At 48.1% G+C, this 22699-nt stretch overlaps 2 protein-coding genes across 8 annotated transcripts in view; one reads left to right on the top strand and one right to left on the bottom strand.

The window, feature by feature from the left end:
- Nucleotides 1-22699, bottom strand: part of ICE1 (interactor of little elongation complex ELL subunit 1) — a 524149-nt gene that overhangs the window by 345205 nt on the left and 156245 nt on the right. The window lies entirely within an intron of this gene.
- The window catches only part of SNAPC4 (small nuclear RNA activating complex polypeptide 4), a 179504-nt gene that overhangs the window by 105056 nt on the left and 51749 nt on the right, over nucleotides 1-22699 (top strand). For all 6 annotated transcript variants that reach the window (XR_010986396.2, XM_068131218.2, XM_068131220.2 and 3 more), the window contains exon 15: nucleotides 14584-14659. Coding sequence is in view for 5 of the 6 variants with exons in the window: in XM_068131218.2 (XP_067987319.2) it covers nucleotides 14584-14659 (76 nt within the window). In the remaining variant the exon portion in view is untranslated. The remainder of the gene's footprint in view (nucleotides 1-14583; nucleotides 14660-22699) is intronic.

Below are 22699 nucleotides of genomic sequence, written 5' to 3'. Positions count from 1 at the left end.
ACGACAGAGATACGTACTGTACTTGCACGGCAGGATAACCACGTGACCGGGTGGCGAATGCTCGTAACTCGGATCTCGGCTCGCATCTCAAAGCAATAAACCGCCCGAGCGACGGCTCGTATCTCGAAAAACTCGTAAGTTGGGGCACTCGTAAGTCAAGGTTCCACTGTATATATATATATATATATATATATATATTTATATATATATATATATATATGTATATACTACTGTGTTCAAAAAGTATCCGACCTTTATTTTTCGTGCGTAAAAAAAAAAGGAAGCTAGGGAGGCGTTGATTGGTGCACGTATGTAGGCGATCCTCATGCGCACGCGTGAATTTTTTCCCACCTGCAGAAGCTGTCATTCGACGGCAGACCGCCGATGAGTGAGGACATGTAAGTGAGCGCCGTCGGATTTTCGTTTTTGACAAAATGACAGAAAAACTTGAACAACGCTACTGCATCAAATTTTGTGTAAAGCTTGGTGATTCCCTGTGAGGCCATCTTTCAGTGGAAACGATCCGCAAGATTCAACACCGTTCATTCCATTATGAAGGAGGATTTGGGCTTCAGGAGAATCTCAGCGAAGTTCGTACCAAAGCTGCTAACGATTGAGCAGAAGAAACTCCGTTTGGAGATCGCACAGGACATGCTGGAGACTGTGAACAGCGATCCCAGCTTCCTCAACACAGTGATCACTGGCGATGAGTCCTGGGTTTATGGGTACGACCCAGAAACCAAGTTGCAGTTTTGATGCAAGTTTGATGAAAGACAAAATTTGATGCAGTAGCGTTGTTCAAGTTTTTCCGTCATTTTGTCAAAAACGAAAATCCGACGGCGCTCACTTACATGTCCTTACTCATCGGCGGGCTGCCGTCGAATGACAGCTTCTGCAGGTGGGAAAAAATTCACGCGTGCGCATTAGGATCGCCTACATACGTGCACCAATCAACGCCTCCCTAGCTTCTTTTTTTTTTACGCACGAAAAATAAAGGTCGGATACTTTTTGAACACACTACGTATATATATATATATATATATATATATATATATATATATATATATATATATATATATATATATATATATATATATATACATATATATATTGTTACGGTCCGCGGTTAAGGATGGTATGTTTGCCGAGCGGAGGCTCCGCGGCCGAACAGTTGTTCCCCGACTAAACCCGATTCACCCAAACGTTGGCCGTATCGCGCCACAGATATTCAATGTGGAAAAGACTAAGACGACGAATGCAAAGAGGAAGAAGAAGAAGACGTACAGAAGAGTAACGGGGTTTATTATTATTTACACACACATAAGCAAAAAGAGCAGTCACGGGTATTTACAGCGGACATGAAAAAGCAGGTAACACAGTGCAAATTACGAGCTTATACTGACAGTTTACAACCCAGGACAGCACGAACAGAACAAACTCACGTACGCAAATGGATGGAAGGGTAGGAATCGTTTGGAGGGATGAGCAGGTGGGATCACAGGGCACAGCGAGCAGGTCCACTCCGGGCGGGAAGCGAGGAGCCGGCAGCTCCTTGTATTCGGCTTTACAGCGCACGCCGGGAGCTCCTTGTATTCGGCTTTACAGCGCACGCCGGCAGCTCCTTGTATTCGGCTTTACAGCGCACGCCGGCAGCTCCTTGTATTTGGCTTTACAGCGCACGCCGGCAGGGTCACTCGGCGGGTTGAAACGGGGCTGGTTGAAGCGGCTCTTTGTCAAAGGCTTTTCGTATCTCTCACGCAACTCCGGTGCAACTCTGAACTCCCTCCCGGTGGACTGCCAACCCTCTTACGCACCTGGACTCATCTGCCGTATCCCTCGTGTAGCTTGTCCCAGCGATCGTCGCACCCTTCTGTCCAAACCTTCAGCGCGGGTCTGACACGCCCTCTTCGGTTTCGGTACCGCCCTCCCCCCCCCCCCCGTGCTCTGTTTCGTGACCTTGTATGGTAATCCCACGGGCTTGTCTCCTTATTTGGGCATGGCGCCGACGGCATGCCCCTCGTGGCGAGCCACGGGCTTGTTTCCTTATTTGGGCATGGGGCTGAACAGCCCCGCCCTTCGTGGCGCGCCCTGGGCTTGCCTCTCCCTGGCGACCCCGCCCCTCCTGTTCAAACAGAGCACGGAGCACATATTCACTATAGCAGCGAAATGAGAGGGCGTGCACCCCACGCTTGTGAACTGCTTTACCCACAGATGGAGAGTTTGGCTGGGAAATGGAATGATTGAAGGGGAGCTATTCTTAATTGATTCGGTGCAATAGAGTGTCATTCTAATGGAAGATAAGGCCTTACTCTAAAACACATAATAAGATATAAGCTACTGAACAAGGGTTTTATCGTGTCCTTCAATGTGGTGTTTCATGGAATTAACTACCGAGATGCCCTTTTTACCTTTACACAACTCTGGAGGCAGGAGGGGCCATATCCAACCAATGTTACACAACAATTTACCACTACAATACACACAATCAAAAAAAATACAATCCTCATATCCGCAACACTGCACCCTCCTCCTCTTAGGCACGTCCCGGGCCTATAACTTTAATTTAGTGTGACACGTAGGTGTAGTTCCCTCTACTTTTAACCTGACCCTGAGTGCGACAGTTTTAAAACATAGATAAATATGTCCCGCTGCTCCATTGCACCCTGCCTAACAGACTCACGCCCACAGTTAACCGAATTGCGGAATGGTCTTCAAACTATACACTGACGGTGGGGAGCATTATTTACAATTGACGCTACTTTTATTTTCAAAACTAACCCAGGACCTGGAATTGTTCTTTCTGGGGGGGGGGAGACAGTCTGCTCTGCATCAATGCACCATGAAAGCACCCAAAAACGCACCAACACACCCTCAAGCACCAATCGGTGCCATCACCATAGTTCATCAATGTTCAATGAATAAAAATAAAATCAACAACCCCTCACCCTGCAGGTGATCTCTTGCTCTTCAGCTCCCTCTGCTGGCTATTATTATTTGTTCTTCCAGATGTTGCCTTTTCCTTTGCTGGCGGCCTATTTGTATTAAAACTTGCACCCAACGTGTCCATTTTTTTTTTTAATGGCCCATAGGGGGCCAACTAGTGTGGTTCACCTGTGGGGCATCGGTTCCCGGTGGCCCAGGTCCGCCAGCAAGATTTTGGGCCCTCATGGCCGGTTCCAGCAGAGGGGCCTTGCCCCAACCCATGGGGTCCATCAGTGGTGCTCGGCCACAGACATGTGGTCCATCATGTGGTGCATCGATGCAGACAGCTGGTTCTGGGAGTTCCGGGCGCACAATGGTGGACTCACGCACGCTCCCCTCGGCGCCCAATGGCGCACAGGTCATGTGGGAGACAAAAGGGGGGAAGACAGATGAGCGAGGGGTAAGGTCACAAGGGTACACATCAATAAGGCAATGCAGGGCGAAATGCGTACGGAGAGCGAAGTGAGAAAGCTCGTCCCTACTGTACGTCACCCCCCCTGTCACCTACACTACCCTTGCCCTCACCCCATATTTACAAAAATCTACACATTTACAAATTCGTCGCTACTGTCACGTCTTCCCCATATTTCTTCTTTACCAAATTCGTTCCCACAATCCCTCTAGCCAAAATTTGCCATCACCCATATTCATCATCAATCCTCATAAGGAGGAAGAGATGGAACATCAAGCACAATGTCACACCCACGTCATGATGCGTCTCACCATCCAAACATTTGCATCAAAAATAATTAAACAACCTGGCATGGTGTGGAGGTTCGTCATCTCAGGTGAGTGCATGTAGATGGTGCAAGGAGATTCTTCATCCTAACTATCCTCTAAATGACTTTAACACACTTTACTCTACCCGGGGTCTCTCCCTGCCAATCCATTGGCCAACTTACACTATGGGTTCTAAAAACCAATTCCCATTGACCAAACTGTGGTGCTTCTCAATTTGGGGTCTCACTCCCCCGATTCATCTCCCTGTGCCCTTGCACAATTTCTGGGCTGGGTCGTGTAGCTCTCCCAGCAGGTCTACCCACCTGCACACCTCCACCACTGTAGTTGCCACCCGAGCTTACCTAGCTCCTCACCCTAACCTAACTAACTGGGGAAGGCCCCTCCTGGCTCTGTCACCCCTTGGTGCCCTCTGGCACTGGGCTACCCGGGTCCGTCCTCCGGATCCTCGGGCCCCATCCACAACTACCGGCTCCCAGAGCCCACCTGCGGCCTCACCTGGCCGACATCCTCACAGTGGTGGAGTGCCCAAACCAACTACACACACTAACAGGCTACACGCCCAGCCATTTCCACAACACTAATGCACCCATCCAATCACCATTCTTCCACCCGCACCACAGATGCCAATATCCAACCACAATTTACCTATACCGTCTACCTAACACTTACACTACCCGCCCCGGGTATTCGTGATGGGGGTCCACTCTTCCCCCATTCACACCTTCGCACCATCCACTCCACTCCATAGTTTCCACCATACTCACTCCACGACCATCCATTCCAATACTCCAGATATTCCACACTACCATTTATTCCATACACCTGTTCTCCATTCACCTGTTGTTGCACACCTGTGCACTCACACCTGGTGCCACCTGCACCCTCCTCCTCTTCCTGGTCCAGTTGGTCAACACAACACACCTCACCATCACCATCACTCAAACACTGCTCCATTCACCTGTTCAGTTGCACACCTGTGCAATCACACCTGTTCAATCACACCTGTTCACCATACACTTCCAATCCTCAACCACACGGCATCATCTCAACTACCTGTTACCCTGCTAACTTAGTGCTCCCCGTCTTCCCTTTAAACTAAGCACATACCACGTCATTATCATCCAAACTAATCTACCTGCGTCCCCACTACAGGTGTCAGTCACTAACTAACCTTAACGTTACCTAAGGTCATTTCTCTAGATCCCTACACACGATATATCCTAACCCTCCTGGGCTAGTTTTCACTGCCATCAACCCCATAAAACTAGTGCTCCTTTGCCCCCCGCTGTGAGGGATGACAGAGTTGCCATCCCACCACATCGGGGACGTTCCACTACCAATTTTGCTCACCAAATTTCAGCCAATCAAAAATTTGCCAATCACTCTACCAATCCTCTGCCAATCATCACTCTGCCAATCCCTTTGCCAATCATCAAATTTTGTTTTTCTAATTTCGGGTCAAATCACTATCACCATCATCACAGTCCTCTATATCCTAGCCTCGGTGCGTCATGACATCATTAAACTCGGCTTCGCAGGGCGGAGCAATGAATTCGGGTGGTTTGGTCGCCTGCAGGTTGAATCCGTCCGGCTTTCGGTTCAAGGGAGGTGGTTTGGTTGGGCCGAGATTCCACGCACCATCTCGGCGCGGTACCTTGCGGTCCCGGGCCAGATGGCTCAATCTCCCCCGGTCGGAACCCCGTCCCCACGAGGGGGCACCGTTCCGCTTCCTCCCACTCGCCCTTGAACCGTACCGGTCGCCTCGCCCGCCAAGGCCCGGACTCGACCGTGCGGGGCGGGGCCAAGCCCGAATCGGCAACGACGCTTCGAAGAGAAACGACGCAGCTTCGATCCGCGCCGGGCCTCGCATCCAACAAAGCACACCGCGCCCCGAGTGCTCGCATCGGCTATCCGTCGCCCTAACCGCTAACCCGGTTACCGTCGATGCTTCACCTGCATGCTCACACGCATACGCTACCCCTTTCACACTCCCAAAACCCGGCGTTCCAACGCCGTCCGTACATTCCACCAACGCTCTCCCTGTTACACACCACACCTCTCGCGCACACTCTTGCGCACACTTGCCGTTCGCACACCTCGGTCCACACCTCTCCTCCGTTACGTCCTCCGTAACACTCACCATGGGCGTGCACTCTTGCATCCACCCACTAACGCGCTCACATGGGCTCTCCCACACTCGCGCTACCACTAACTCAGGTGTGCTTCCTCGCACACCCTCGACCATTCCAAGCGTGCATTCTCGCACCCGCTCCACCACAAACTCACTCCCCGTGTCACACTCCATACACCCCGACGTGCATTGTCGCTCGCACTCGGTATCACACTCGCGCTTCGTAACACGCTCACCCCTTGACGCACACTTCGTATTGCTCTCAAGCCTTGCGTCACACTCCGTACACCCCGACGTGCATTCTCGCTCGCACTCGGTATCACACTCGCGCTTCGTAACACGCTCACCCCTTGACGCACACTTTTTTTCCACACGCGACCCTTCACCAACGCCCAGGTGCCTCCTTGATCCCAATCGCGCGACAATTCTCTTGTCGTTAAACATCCTCCTGCAAAATCTACCCGCACAATATACAGCACGACTCACCTGGGGGATTCTTTTCTCCACGCGCACCTGCAAACTCTTTATTTGGTTAGTGAGCACACTATTATGAGTTGAGCACAGACCTTGCACATTTTCCATTTCTCCCTGCAATTCCCGGGCTACCTCCGTCATCTCTTCAATTTTAATTCCCAGCACTTTTTCTTTATTCACCTCGACGACCGCTGGCTTTAATAAAACACCCTCCTCTACCTCAGCGCTCGCCGGCTGCTCCAAACCCCGTGTCGCGATTTCTACCCCTGTCATTGTACCCGTGTTTTTCTCCGCTTCGTTCACCCAGTGCTTCTCGACCCGCGTTACCTCATCGTGCACCCCTGGGACCCTTTCGCCCAACTTGCGGTCTCTGTCCCTCTGCTCCCTTTCCTCCCTATCGGCCCTCATTCCGTTTATTATTCGCTCACTATCAGCCCTCCTTTCGTTTAACAATCGCTCACTGTTCCTGTCCAAAAGGGCCTCCATTTCAGCCATAATTAATTGCATGTCTTCCACCGTTGGTACAAAGGGCGCGGCTCTATTTGGTGCCGCTGTAACCACGTGCGCGAGAGCGCCATTTTGCGCGCCTGAAACCCCCTCAACCACCTCCTCATTGCTCCCCTCCATTTGATCCTGGGTTACTCCTAACCCCTCTCCTAGTTCACCCACCGGCATCCGATCGCCTTGACCAGCCATGGCGCGATTTCAAAATTCGGGTTTTATTTTTTTTAAACAACACAAATTTCCAGCAGCTCCAAATTTTGACCAAATTTTTTTCCTAGATGTTTTTTAAAATTTGGTTCGGGCCTCGTATCTCACTCCCAGACACCAATTGTTACCGCCAATAGTACAATTGGTGTTCCAAAATTTGGGCTAAATAAATTTAGTCCCAGGTTCGAATCCCACTCCTGACACCAATTGTTACGGTACGCGGTTAAGGATGGTATGTTTGCCGAGCGGAGGCTCCGCGACCGAACAGTTGTTCCCCGACTAAACCCGATTCACCCAAACGTTGGCCGTATCGCGCCACAGATATTCAATGGGGAAAAGACTAAGACGACGAATGCAAAGAGGAAGAAGAAGAAGAAGAGTAACGGGGTTTATTATTATTTACACACACATAAGCAAAAAGAGCAGTCACGAGTATTTACAGCGGACATGAAAAAGCAGGTAACACAGTGCAAATTACTAGCTTATACTGACTTAGTTTGCTACCCAGGACAGCATGAACAGAACAAACTCACGTACGCAAATGGATGGAAGGGTAGGAATCGTTTGGACTTGGAGGGATGAGCAGGCGGGATCACAGGGCACAGCGAGCAGGTCCACTCCGGGCGAGAAGCGAGGAGCCGGCAGCTCCTTGTATTCGGCTTTACAGCGCACGCCGGCAGGGTCACTCGGCTGGTTGAAACGGGGCTGGTTGAAGCGGCTCTTTGTCAAAGGCTTTTCGTATCTCTCACGCAACTCCGGTGCAACTCTGAACTCTCTCCCGGTGGACTGCCAACCCTCTTACGCACCTGGACTCATCTGCCATATCTCTGGTGTCGCTTGTCCCAGCGATCGTCGCACCCTTCTCTCCAAACCTTCAGCGCGGGTCTGACACGCCCTCTTCGGTTTCGGTCCCGCCCTCCCCCCCGTGCTCTGTTTCGTGACCTTGTATGGTAATCCCACGGGATTGTCTCCTTATTTGGGCATGGCGCCGACGGCACGCCCCTCGTGGCGAGCCACGGGCTTGTTTCCTTATTTGGGCATGGGGCTGAGCAGCCCCGCCCTTCGTGGCGCGCCCTGGGCTTGCCTCTCCCTGGCGCCTCCGCCCCTCCTGTTCAAACAGAGCACGGAGCACATATTCACTATCGCAGCGAAATGAGAGGGCGTGCACCCCACGCTTGTGAACTGCTTTACCCACAGATGGAGAGTTTGGCTGGGAAATGGAATTATTGAAGGGGAGCTATTCTTAATTGATTCGGTGCAATGGAGTATTATTTTAATGGAAGACAAGGCCTTACCCTAAAACACATAATAAGATATAAGCTACTGAACAAGGGTTTTATCGTGTCCTTCAATGTGGTGTTTCATGGAATAACTACCGAGACGCCCTTTTTTCCTTTACACAACTCTGGAGGCAGGAGGGGCCATATCCAACCAATGTTACACTACAATTTACCACTACAATACACACAATCAAAAAAATGCAATCCTCATATCCGCAACAATATTAAATCGGACGCGGGCGTAGCTTTAGGATGGTCGATCTTTAATTCTCGACAAGCTTTCGACCAACAAAGGTCTTCTTAGTCTATGATTACAGGCATGTATATCAGACAAGTATGTATAGTGATATGTGTGTAAGACGTGTGATATGTGTAGAAGATGCATACAAAAGGAAGAGCCACGCTAAGCTCACTCACCGTCCCCAAGTTCAGCGGAAGGGAGTGTTGCAGTGAACGCTGTGTGTTGCGGTGTCAACTGCGTAGCCATTTGAGGTAAGGGCGGGGATGGAGGGGGAACAAACACCAGTTAACGGATTTGACCAGACGCCACCAGGATTTGGAGGAAGGAGACAGGTTTGACAGTTCGTTCTTGAGTGTGGGGAGATGGTGCTTCCTGGCACTCCTGAGGGCCGACACACACTTGTTCTGAGCTTGGTGGAAGGAACTGAGATTGCCTTCATTTGGATTAGCCTTCCAAGAGGCAAAGGCAAGTTGTTTCAGGGCAACTGCCTCACCACAAAATTCAGTGTACCATGGACGAGAGGAAGGGTAAGACAACTGAAGACGAGAAGGGATAAATCTGTGCATGTGAGAGAGCAGTTTGCTTTGGAAGAATTCCCAGGAAGCATTGATGTCAGAGGCAGTGGAGATGGGAGACCAGTCCAGATGATTGATGGCTGCTTGAAGACCGTGCCAGTCGGCCTGAGTGAAATGCCAGACTCGTCGATACTGAGGAGGCGCTCTGAGAATGGCCAGAGAGATGTCCACTTTAAGAAGCACATGATCAGAAGAACCGATTGGAGCAGAAGAACAGCAGCAGACATTTGCAGGGAAGTTTGTCATAACCTAGTCTAGAAGAGAAGATACTCCATTGACTGAGATCCGGGTCGGGAAATTGACAGATTGTGTCAGTCCCAATGAGTCACAGAAGTCCTTTGCTGAGGTGCCATGACTGGTGAGAGAGGAACCCACACCCAGCCAGCTGGCATGATGACATGATGACAATTTATATGATATAAAGTGGGATAAACACAAATATAGCTTTTTACACTCATCGTTAAAGCAGTGAGCACTCAGTCCCTGTGTTTTGCAGCTGTAGGCATTACCAAAAAATCCATAAGGCTAGGTGGATGCCATCCCGTCTTTGGGCACACCAGTGGTTTGTAAAGCATAATCATCTGTGACATTTCTTACCCAGCTTAGTTTGAAGTGCAAGTTTCGTTTCATTAGATTTCAGTATTAATTATTCTTCCACACCCTTGAGGACCCAAAACACCCAGATGACCCAAAAGTCCTTGACCCAAAGACCCAGATGACTCAAAAGTCCCTGAGGACCCAAAAGACCCAAAAAGTCCTTCATGACCCAAAAGTCCCTGAGGACCAAAATCGCCCAAAAGTCCCCAAGGACCCCAAAAGCCCCCAATGACCCAAGAGTCCCTGAGGACCCAAAAGACCCCAAGGACCCAAAAGTCCCCAAGGACCAAAAAGTCCTTGATGAGCTAAATGTCCCTGAGGACCCAAATCACCCAAAAGTCCCCAAGGACTCAAAAGACCCAGATGACCAAAAATATGCAGATCACCCAATAAGACCCCAAAGGCCCCGAAATATCCAATGGACCCAATAGACCTGGATGACCCATAAGTCTCCAACAACAACAACAACATGTATTTTAAGGCCATTTTCCCTGCTAGAGTGGGGGTTAGCCTTGCGGTCCCCATGACAATCTTCTCCATTTTGCCCTATTTTCTGCATCTCTCCTTGTTAACCCCCTTGCCCGCATTTCTTCTTCCACCATCTTTAGCCAAGTCTTTCTCGGTCTTCCCCGTCCTCAACTTCCTTCCACATTCATTTCCATCACTCTTCTCAACCAGTCACTTTCATCCTTCCTCAACACATGACCAAACCATCTCAACCTGTTCCTCTTCACAGCATCAATCACAGGCTCGATTCCCATCGTCTTTCGCAATTCATCATTTGTCTTCCTCTCTCTCAACGATACTCCGCACATCCACCGAACCATTCGCATTTCCATCCTTTCCAGCCTTCGTTGCTGCTCTACAGTCATGTCCCATGTCTCGCTCCCATAAATCATAATACTTCTCACACATGCAGCAAACACCTTTCCCTTCAGCTTCAACGACACTCCCCCTCCTCATCAGCATGCCACTCAGTTCCTGAAACTTCTTCCATGCACATCTCACTTCTTCCATGCACATCTAGCAACCGTTGCCGAGTCTGATCCACCTTCTCCATTCAGCATGTCTCCGAGGTAGCAAAATGTTTTCACACCTTCCAGCTTCATGCCGTCTCCAAGATCCAACTCAACATTTCCTCCATCTGCAGCTCCCTCTGTGCACACCTTACATTTGAATGTAGCTGCCACACTGGTTAATGACACTCTCAGACCACTACATTTTTGATGAACCCACTCAGCGCACATTGTATATTGAATGGAGTTCACTCCGACACCCTTCCTGCACACAACACAGGGCCACTTCCCAGTTCTTTCCACCTCACCACATGCTTTACCACTTGCCATCACCTTCGTCTTTCCGAAATTCACCTTCAGACCTTTTGTCTCCATACATTCCTTCCACTTGTTGTCCCCCGTCGCTCCGCGGAGCGAAAGGGGCACTATGGTTTTCCCCTCCGTCCGTGCGTGCGTGCGTAAGCGAAGGACCGCATTCGAATTTGGTGTGTGGGTGCAACCCACGTCAAAATCCAAGATGGCCGCCGCCATGTATGTCTGATGCCATGTATATCTGAACATTGTGAGCTGAATATCTTGAAAAATAAGCGAATTACCAACTTCTAATCTGGTGTGTGGGTGTATCTAGGCTCAAGGAAGGACGCTATTGAAAATTGGGTCGCCACGTCAAAATCCAAGATGGCCGCCGCCATGTATGTCTGAACCTTGAGATGAATATCTTGAAAAAGAAGCGAAGTACCAACTTATAATCTGGTGTGTGGGTGTATCTAGGCATAAGGAAGAACCCTATTGAAAATTGGGTTGCCACGTCAAAATCCAAGATGGCCGCCGCCATGTATGTCTGAACCTTGTGAGCGGAATATCTTGAAAAATAAGCGAAGTACCAACTTCTAATGTGGTGTGTGGGTGTATCTAGGCATAAGGAAGAACCCTATTGAAAATTGGGTCGCCACGTCAAAATCCAAGATGGCCGCCTTGCGTCTTCCACTGTCAACTCGCATCACTTCACCGACGGGGGACCGAGGCGTAACGCTTGTTCATCTTTTCCTTCAGTCCATCCATACTTTCCGCAATCAACACCAGATCATCTGCATACAACAACTCCCACGGTAAACCCTTCTTTACGTTCTGAGCCAGCACCTCCATTGCAGCTACAAATAGTAGTGGACTTGGTACCGACCCCTGATGCACTCCCACCTTCACCTCAAACTCACCACTGTTCCCGTCCTTCGTCCTTACAGCTGTGCGCGCTCTTTTGTACATTGCCATCACTACTCTGATCAACCATTCCTCCACTTCTAACTTCTTCAATACACATGTCAATACTTCGCGTGGAACCCTATCGAATGCTTTCTCCAGATCAACAAACCCAAGAAACAACTTCTTCCTCTTCTCCATGTACTTCTCCTGCAACTGCCTCACAATAAAGAGCGCGTCTGTCGTTCCTCTTCCTGGCATAAATCCGAACTGCATTTCATTGATCTTAACCTTCTTCCTTATCCTCCTCTCCAACACCCTTTCCAATACCTTCATACCATGCTCCAATAACTTTATCGCTCGGTACGAGCCACACTCCAGAGGGTCACCTTTCCCCTTGTATAGAGGGACGAGGGTACTCAGTTCCCAATCCACTGGAATGCGACCTTCTTTCACCACCAGCTTACAGATCTCTGTCATTCTCTTCACACCCCAACTTCCTGCTGCCTTCAACATATCTCCCACAACTCCCGTCGGCCCTCCCGCTTTTCTACTCTTCATTGCTTTTATCGCTTCCTCAACTTCCTTCTCAGTTATCTTCTCTGCCGGTCCTAAAACTGGGTTACTCTCTATGCTGCCATCCCATTCATTCTCTGTATTCAACAGCATTTCCATATATCTTTTCCATCTTCCTTTAATTCCATCTGGGTCCACAACGATTTGTCCCACTTCATCCTTCAAGCAACCCACCCCCATCACCTCACACCTCTCTTTTGCTATCTGCTTTGCAATCCTGAATACCGTTCTCTGACCCTCTTCCGAATCCAAGCGTTCTCCGAACATTTTCCTTCATGCCTCCTGCGCCTTTGCTACCTCTTTCTTTGCAGCCTTCTTGGCTGCCTTATAATTTTCATGCTCTGCTTTTTCTGCTCCCGTACCCTTCGCCTTCTGCCACACCTTGAACTTCTTCCTCTTCTCGTCAATCCTCTTTCCAACTACATCATCTCACCACCATGTTTCCGAGTGCCTCGGTGGTCCTTTTGTCCATCCACATACCTCACCAACGGCTCCCAACAGACTATCTTTCATTGACATCCAACCACGTTCAAGCTCAACCACATCATCCTCTACGGTACTCAGCCTGTCTTTTAATGCCTCCCTTACTGTCACCTCTTTCAACCTCCACACCTTCATTCGCGGTTGGTACTTCACCCGCCGAGCTCTCCTCGCACCTTTCACCCTTATGTCGCAGACAACCAAGTGGTGCTGTGAACCAGCTTCCTCCCCCGGGATCACCTTTGTGTCCCGGAGGTGCCCCCTATCTCACCTACGCACCATCAGGTAGTCAACGGTTGTCGTCGACCCACCTGACGTGTATGTAACAAGCTTATTATCCCCTTTCTGGAACTGAGTATTACAAATCAACAAATCAGCTCCATCAGCAAACTCCAAAATCCTTTCACCTTCTCCATTTCTCACACCATATCTGTAACCCCCATGAACTCCCTCAAAACCGTCCATACTCCTTCCCACATGTCCATTTAAGACTCCTCCTACCACAACAACCTCCTCATCTTTCACGTTTTCCATCAGCTTCTCTATCGCACACCAGAACATGTCCTTCTCCTCATCGCTCCGACCAACCTGCGGAGCATATCCTCCCGAGATGACGTTCACCAAGAGCTTTCCAATCATCATTTTCACCATCAACCTATCACTCACTCTTGTCACACTCACCACACTGTCTACAAACTCCTCAGAAAACAGGACACCAACACCATTGACGCCCTCCTGCACCCTTGCCACACAAACTTGTATTTCTGTCCCCGCCTACCCTTCACCATTCTCACACCACTTCCCTTCCATCTCGTCTCTTGCACACAACATATGTCCACTCTTCTTCTGACCTATACTTCCACCACTTCTCCTGATCTCCCTGTCATTGTCCCTACATTCCATGTCCCAAACCTCAGAAACCGATCTCCACTTCGGGCTGTACCCTGCCCATATGTAGTTGTAATTGTCATGGTTCTCTTTTTGAGGCAATGTTTTTATGGCCGGATGCCCTTCCTGACGCCAACCCTCTTAGTCGCCTCCTACGACACGCAGGGATATGGTGTACCTATTCTCACCAGGGTACACACCGGGATAAAGCTTTGAATAAAACCAAACGGGTTTAATCCCGAACAAATAAACGGAGAATGAAATCAATAATACCTATATACAATAAGGTAAAATAATCCGATAAAAACCAAAAGTCTTTCACCTTTTTCACCAAAAGTCTTTCATGACCCAAAAGTTCCCATCGACCCAAAAGACCCAGAGGAGCCAAAAGACCCCCCCCCTCGCTCCCCCCCCCCCCCCCCGAGTCCGGCAGGCAGGTTTGTTACAAGGCCTTGAAGACAAATCAAAATCTGGTACAACAGACCAACGGGCCCACTGGTAGATTTAAAAATGCAGATTTACCAATGGAAATTCATTTTAATATTGCAAGTACCAAAATTGGGGTACAGTTTATATTTTTCACATATAAGAACCTTTGAGCTTTTTAATTTTGCAAAGAATAAATGGTGATACAATGTAAACGTTTTCTGCATCTGCCAACAGTAGAACCTCTCTTGCACTGTTTGTTTTTCAGAGATTGTCAGAGTCACGTAAGCCAAGGGCCAAAAACTTTCTTGAGCATGAGCCTCCTGATCCATCATGCAGAACAGGTATGTATATGTCGACCGATTAACATCTAACATTGTCATTTGTTTGTTAGCCTAACTTTGCCACATTGTACATACAGGTGAGTGCCTAACACCCCCACACCTCTGGGACCTGCTGTCTCCACTCTGAACCTCCACCAGCCCCAGCCCTTTAGCTCCCACTATCCCCATTCCCTTGTCTCAGCTAATATTCTTCCTTGTCCTCCCCCACCCCTCCCTCATAAACGGTGTGATCCACCAATCTTTTAGACCTCCATCATAATGTCGCTGATCGGTCTATTCAGGTTAATGCTGCATCAACCGGACGTTGCAACAGAAAATTTCTTTTAGATAAGATATTCATTGCTGTCTGTGTCAAGAACTCCATCCCGTCCAGCCCATTGAAATATCTCTGCTGTGCATTCCTCCCCCTTAACCACCTGTTAGTCTGTATGATGTGCTGTCCAATAAATGATGATGACATGATAAATAACTTTTCTTCTTCTAACATGGATCAACTCATAACCGTCCTTCCTAACATTGTTCCTCATCTGTGGTAATTTCAATTGCCACTATGCCAGCTGGCAACAACCAGCCAGGCCATTGCAGTGAAGGCATTCAATTACTAAGTCTCCATAAAACCTTTCTATTCCTCCTCTGCCCTTCTTTGACCTGCATGCCCAGATTATTTTCAAAGATCATATCTCTCTCGCTATTGTTAGGTAGCGACAATAACACGCCATATTCTTGCCATTTACACAAACCATCTGGCAGGGAATATAATCTGCCCCTCAGGAAGGCATATATGTATATGTGGTTGCCATCTTCACAGAATCTGATATTGATTATGTCGGGGAATCCTTTCACAAAAGCCCACTTTCTCATGCACCATTTTATCCCGTCCCGTTTGGTCGATACTATCAATCCTCTCAGCCCTGATACAATTCCTGTTGTGAGGAAATTACAGTCTCGCAGCCAGTTTTCTCAATATTGCAGGTTAGCCCAACTGAGGGCAACTTAAGATCACTCCATAAGGCCCGTAACAAGTACCCATCCTTGGGTCAGCCAAAAAGTTTAATCTTGTAAATCTCAAGGCTTTATGAGTATTCGTCAAACTTTTTGTACCGGATTATTTGAGGCCTACCTTTTCCTTGTTTGAGTCCACATTCGATTTTTAACTCAACTGGACTATGTCCAGCTGAGTTTTTGTCGACACCCAGTGTCCATCGTCCGTCTGTCGTCTGTCTGTCTGTCTGTCTGTAAACAATTCGACGTCTACGCTCTAAAAGTCACAAATCTTGATTAAATTTGATGAAACTTGTTATGCGGCATCTTTAAGACATAAACTAGTTTGGGATTGCATTTGGGCTTTGCACGCCCAAAAATGGGCTTGGCAGGGCGGCCATATTGAAAAATCAATTTTTGTCATATATTTTTAGCACATATAAACTATATAGTTTGTGGTTCTATTATGCATATTCTAACCATATTGATATAGACCAGTTGAGTTCAGGTTCCCTGGAACTTCTCGAGTTCTCCAAAGCAGCAGTCTCCAAGCAGTCTCCTTATTCATAGTCATGGTGATGACTTGTCATGTCTGTCAATGGTGTATGCTCCACCTCCATCTTATCCCTAATCTCAAAAGGCATAAACGCTGGCCCTATTAGAAACAGGGCAGAATGTCTCAGCTGTGTTTGCTACCAAGTTTGTATATCCAACCCATCCAGCTCTGTCCCCAGATAAATCCTTATTGTCCACCCTCTACTGGACTTTGTGGCTTTCTCACTATATTGCCAAAAAACGAGTGATGTGCAGGTTGCGATTTTACAGGGCTGACATGCACAGCTTGTGAAATAACGGTTCATTAAAGTAAAAGGACATGAGTACGGGACACAATTAAGGACAGATCCAGTGCACAAAGGCAGACAATGAATAACGACAGGAATAAATAAATACTTGTACAGCAAAAATAGCTTTGCGGTTACATGTGCTTGATGCAGAAATAGCTCTAAGGGTACAGATACACATTCGTACATGTGCTTCATACACAACGAACCAGGCAAAGATTGTTAAACTGCTGAAGTAGTCCATGAGGGTACAGTCAAATAACAAAGCAGGGCCGAACAGTACAGTACAGAGCAGGGCAGTACTGGCAGAGATCGAGGCCCAGCAAAATTTGCCCATAAAAGAGGAAGAGCTACATAGCAGCATAGGTCCCCGGTAAAAAGTGAGACGGCCAAAGAGCTCCCCCCCGGCCCCCTCCCAACAGTGCTCAAATAGTACCCTCACGCCCCCATCCCTCAGCTAAATAAAAGAAAGCAACACCACAAAAGTGACTTTTTATGCCTCTGCCCCGAAAGTGACTGGAGGCATTATGTTTTCGACTTGTCCGTCCGTACAGGCTAAACCTCGTTTTTCTCAGCAACCACATGTCCGATTGAGACAAAACTTTCAGGGTAGGAGCGATACCCATGTTGAATGTTTTTATTATAATTGTGATGTCATAGGTCATGGCAGCCATCTTGGATTAAACGCAAATAATTGAAAAATTATTTCTTGGAAACCGCTGAATGAAGTTTTTTAAAACTTGGCACATTGTCAAGTACTCTCAATGGGGACCAAAAGCATGATAATGATGACATAATCGATGAAGTAGTATACAACAACAACAACAACAACATGCATTTTAAGGCCATTTTCCCTGCAAGAGCGGGGGTTAGCCTTGTGGTCCCCATGACAATCTTCTCCATTTTGCCCTATTTTCTGCATCTCTCCTTGTTAACCCCCTTGCCCGCATTTCTTCTTCCACCATCTTCAGCCAAGTCTTTCTCGGTCTTCCCCGTCCTCTACTTCCTTCTACATTCATTTCCATCACTCTTCTCAACCAGTCACTTTCATCCTTCCTCAACACATGACCAAACCATCTCAACCTGTTCCTCTTCACAGCATCAATCACAGGCTCTATTCCCATCATCTTTCGCAATTCATCATTTGTCTTCCTCTCTCTCAACGACACTCTGCACATCCACCGAACCATTCGCATTTCCACCCTTTCCAGCCTTCGTTGCTGCTCTACATTCATGACCCATGTCTCGCTCCCATAAATCATAACACTTCTCACACTTGCAGCATACACCTTTCCCTTCAGCTTCAACGACACTCCCCTCCTCATCAGCACGCCACTCAGTTCCCGAAACATCTTCCATGCACATCTCACTCGAGCAACCGTTGCCAAGTCTGATCCACCTTCTCCATTCAGCATGTCTCCGAGGTAGCAAAATGTTTTCTCACCTTCCAGCTCCACGCCGTCTCCAAGATCCAACCCAACATTTCCTCCATCTGCAGCTCCCTCTGTGCACACCTTACATTTGAATGTAGCTGCCACACTGGTTAATGACCCTCTCAGACCACTACATTTTTTATGAACCCACTCAGCGCACATTGTACATTGAATGGAGTTCACTCCGACACCCTTCCTGCACACAGCACATGGCCACTTCCCAGTTCTTTCCACCTCACCACATGCTTTACCACTTGCCATCACCTTCGTCTTTCCTATATTCACCTTCAGACCTTTTGTCTCCATACATTCCTTCTACTTGTTCATCTTTTCCTTCAGTCCATCCATACTTTCCGCAATCAACACCAGATCATCTGCATACAACAACTACCACGGTAAACCCTCCTTTACGGTCTGAGCCAGCACCTCCATCACAGCTACAAATAGTAGTGGACTTAGTACCGACCCCTGATGCACTCCCACCTTCACCTCAAACTCACCACTGTTCCCGTCCTTCGTCCTTACAGCTGTGTGCGCTCTTTTGTACATTGCCATCACAACTCTGATCAACCATTCCTCCACTTCTAACTTCCTCAATGCCCATGTCAATACTTCGCGTGGAACCCTATCGAATGCTTTCTCCAGAACAACAAACCCAAGAAACAACTTCTTCCTCTTCTCCATGTACTTCTCCTGCAACTGCCTCACAATAAAGAGCGCGTCTGTCGTTCCTCTTCCTGGCATAAATCCAAACTGCATTTCGTCAATCTTCACCTTCTTCCTTATCCTCCTCTCCAACACCCTTTCCAATACCTTCATTCCATGCTCCAATAACTTTATCGCTCGGTACGAGCCACACTCCAGAGGGTCACCTTTCCCCTTGTATAGAGGGACGAGGGTACTCAGTTCCCAAATCCACTGGAATGCGACCTTCTTTCACCACCAGATTACAGATCTCTGCCATTCTCTTCACACCCCAACTTCCTGCTGCTTTCAACATATCTCCCACAACTCCCGTCGGCCCTCCCGCTTTTTGTCCCCCGTCGCACAGCGGAGCGAAAGGGGGACAATGGTTTTCCCCTCCTTCCGTGTGTCTGTCCGTCCGTCCGTACGTGCATGCGTAAGCGAAGGACCGCTTTCGAATTTGGTGTGTGGGTGCAACCAACGTCAAAATCCAAGATGGCCGCCGCCATGTATGTCCGATGCCATGGATGTCTGAACCTTGTGAGCTGAATATCTTGAAAAATAAGCGAAGTACCAACTTCTAATCTGGTGTGTGGGTGTACCTAGGCATAAGGAAGAACGCTATTGAAAATTGGGTCGCCACGTCAAAATACCAAGATGGCCGCCGCTATGTATGTCTGAACCTTGTGAGATGAATATCTTGAAAAATAAGCGAAGTACCAACTTCTAATTTGGTGTGTGGGTGTATCTCGGCATAAGGAAGAACGCTATTGAAAATTGGGTCGCCACGTCAAATCCAAGATGGCCACCACCATATATATGTCTGAACCTTGTGAGTGAAATATCTCGAAAGATAAGCGAAGTACCAACTTCTAATCTGGTGTGTGGGTGTATCTAGGCACAATGAAGAACGCTGTTTAAAATTGGGTCGCCACGTCAAAATCCAAGATGGCCGCCGCCATGTATGTCTGAACCTTGTGAGATGAATATCTTGAAAAATAAGCGAAGTACCAACTTCTAATTTGGTGTGTGGGTGTATCTCTGCATAAGGAAGAACGCTATAGAAAATTGGGTCGCCACTTAAAAATACAAGATGGCCACCACCATATATATGTCTGAACCTTGAGCGAAATATCTTGAAAAATAAGCGAAGTACCAACTTCTAATCTGGTGTGTGGGTGTATCTAGGCACAAGCAAGAACGCTGTTTAAAATTGGGTCGCCATGTCAAAATCCAAGATGGCCGCCGCCATGTATGTCTGAACCTTGTGAGCGGAATATCTTGAAAAATAAGCGAAGTACCAACTTCTAATCTGGTGTGTGGGTGTATCTAGGCATAAGGAAGAACGCTATTGAAAATTGGGTCGCCACGTCAAAATCCAAGATGGCCGCCTCCATGTATGTCTGAACCGTGTGAGCGAAATATCATATCATGGCATGTTTTCTGCGTCTTCCACTTTGTCAACTCACATCACTTCCCCGACGGGGGACCGAGGTGTAATTGTCCCCCGTCGCACAGCGGAGCGAAAGGGGGACTATGGTTTTCCCCTCCGTCTGTGTGTCCGTCCGTCCGTCCGTCCGTGCGTGCGTGTGTGCGTGCGTGCATGCGTAAGCGAAGGACCGCATTCGAATTTGGTGTGTGGGTGCAACCCACGTCAAAATCCAAGATGGCCGCCGCCATGTATGTCTGAAGCCATGGATGTCTAAATCTTGTGAGCTGAATATCTTGAAAAATAAGCGAAGTACCAAGTTCTAATTTGGTGTGTGGGTGTATCTCAGCATAAGGAAGAACGCCATTGAAAATTGGGTCGCCACGTCAAATTCCAAGATGGCCGCCACCATATATATGTCTGTACCTTGTGAGCGAAATATCTCGAAAAATAAGCGAAGTACCAACTTCTAATCTGGTGTGTGGGTGTATCTAGGCACAAGGAAGAACGCTGTTGAAAATTGGGTCGTCACGTCAAAATCCAAGATGGCTGCCGCCATGTATGTCTGAACCTTGTGAGATGAATATCTTGAAAAATAAGCGAAGTACCAACTTCTAATTTGGTGTGTGGGTGTATTGTATACTGAATCGAGGCTCGTGAAAGAGCTAACATTTATTTCACAAACAAATCAACCAGACAAACAAAACATACAAAAAGAGGGAGCGGAAGACAAGATGGGGAGAGGAGGGGAAGCACACAAACACAACACCTGAGAGCAGGGAGAAGCGCGGGAGGGAGAGGGCCTGGGGGGAGGAGGCCTGGGTAGGGGGAGAGGGGGAGGAGAGGTATAAAACACAAGGAGACCAAGGACTTCCAGGACAGAAGTTGGTATTTCAAAAAAGTGTAGAATTTGGGGTGAAATTAGCGGGGGTAGAAAAGATCAAGGTTTTGGATGGGGGAAGATAAGAGATGGTGGTGAACAGCTGTTTTAAAGACCTGGAGGGTGGAGTGGGATTGAAGAGAGTGAGGGAATTTGTTCCAGAGGCGGGAGAAAAGAGGAATGAAGGAGTGAACGTGAGCAGAAAGTCTTTATTTTGGCAATTTAACCATAAGATGGTTGCAGGCAGATCTTGTGCGACCTGCAGGAATATTTGGGGGACAGAGCCCAGAGAGAGCTGGGGGGGGGGGGGGGGCAAGGCCAGAGAGGAGTCGGTAGAAGACGGAAAGACCACCAACCTGCCTGCGGTGAGTGAGTGAAAGGCCCTTGGAGTTAGCTTCATCGCGGAAGATTCCAATGATTCTGAACGCTTTGGTTTCAACAGCGTTAAGACGAGCTAGGTGTGAGGCAGGAGCACCAGCCCAGCATCTCGGCATATATATGTCTGAACATTGTGAGCGAAATATCTTGAAAAATAAGCGAAGTACCAACTTCTAATCTGGTGTGTGGGTGTATCTAGGCACAAGGAAGAACGCTGTTTAAAATTGGATCGCCACGTCAAAATCCAAGATGGCCGCCGCCATGTATGTCTGAACCTTTTGAGATGAATATCTTGAAAAATTGGCGAAGTACCAACTTCTAATTTGGTGTGTGGGTGTATCTCGGCATAAGGAAGAAGGCTATTGAAAATTGGGTCGCCACGTCAAAATCCAAGATGGCCGCCACCATATATATGTCTGAATCTTGTGAGCGAAATATCTTGAAAAATAAGCGAAGTACCAACTTCTAATCTGGTGTTTGGGTGTATCTAGGCACAAGGAAGAATGCTGTTCAAAATTGGGTCGCCACGTCAAAATCCAAGATGGCCGCCGCCATGTATGTCTGAACCTTGTGAGCGGAATATCATATCATAGCATGTTTTCTGCGTCTTCCACTTTGTCACCTCACATCACTTCCCCGACGGGGGACCGAGGCGTAACGCTTGTCTACTCTTCATTGCTTTTATTGCTTCCTCAACTTCCTTCTCAGTTATCTTCTCTGCCGGTCCTAAAACTGGGTTACTCTCTATGTTGCCATCCCATTCATTCTCTGTATTCAACAGCATTTCCATATATCTTTTCCATCTTCCTTTAATTCCATCTGGGTCCACAATGATTTGTCCCACTTCATCCTTCAAGCAACTCACCCCCATCACATCACACCTCTCTTTCGCTATCTGCTTTGCAATCTTGAATACCGTTCTCTGACCCTCTTCCGAATCCAAGCGTTCTCCGAACATTTTCCTACATGTCTCATGCGCCTTTGCTACCTCTTTCTTTGCAGCCTTCTTGGCTGCCTTATAACTTTCATGCTCTGCTTTTTCTGCTCCCGTACCCTTCGCCTTCTGCCACTCCTTGAACTTCTTCCTCTTCTCGTCAAGCCTCTTTCCAACTTCATCATCCCACCACCTTGTTTCCGAGTGCCTCGGTGGTGCTTTTGTCCATCCACATACCTCACCAACGGCTCCCAACAGACTATCTTTCATTGACATCCAACCACGTTCAAGCTCATCCACATCATCCTCTACCCGACTCAGCCTCTGTTTTAATGCCTCCCTTACTGTCACCTCTTTCAACCTCCACACCTTCATTCTCGGTTGGTACTTCACCCGCCGAGCTCTCCTCACACCTTTCACCCTTATGTCGCAGACAACCAAGTGGTGCTGTAAAACAGCCTCCTCCCCCGGGATCACCT

The sequence above is a fragment of the Myxine glutinosa genome, chromosome 11, assembly GCF_964187855.1.
Source record: "Myxine glutinosa chromosome 11, kmMyxGlut1.1, whole genome shotgun sequence".
NCBI classification, from domain to species: Eukaryota; Metazoa; Chordata; class Myxini; order Myxiniformes; family Myxinidae; genus Myxine; species Myxine glutinosa.
Note: the sequence above shows the minus strand (reverse complement) of the source record. Positions and strands in the feature narration are given on the sequence as shown.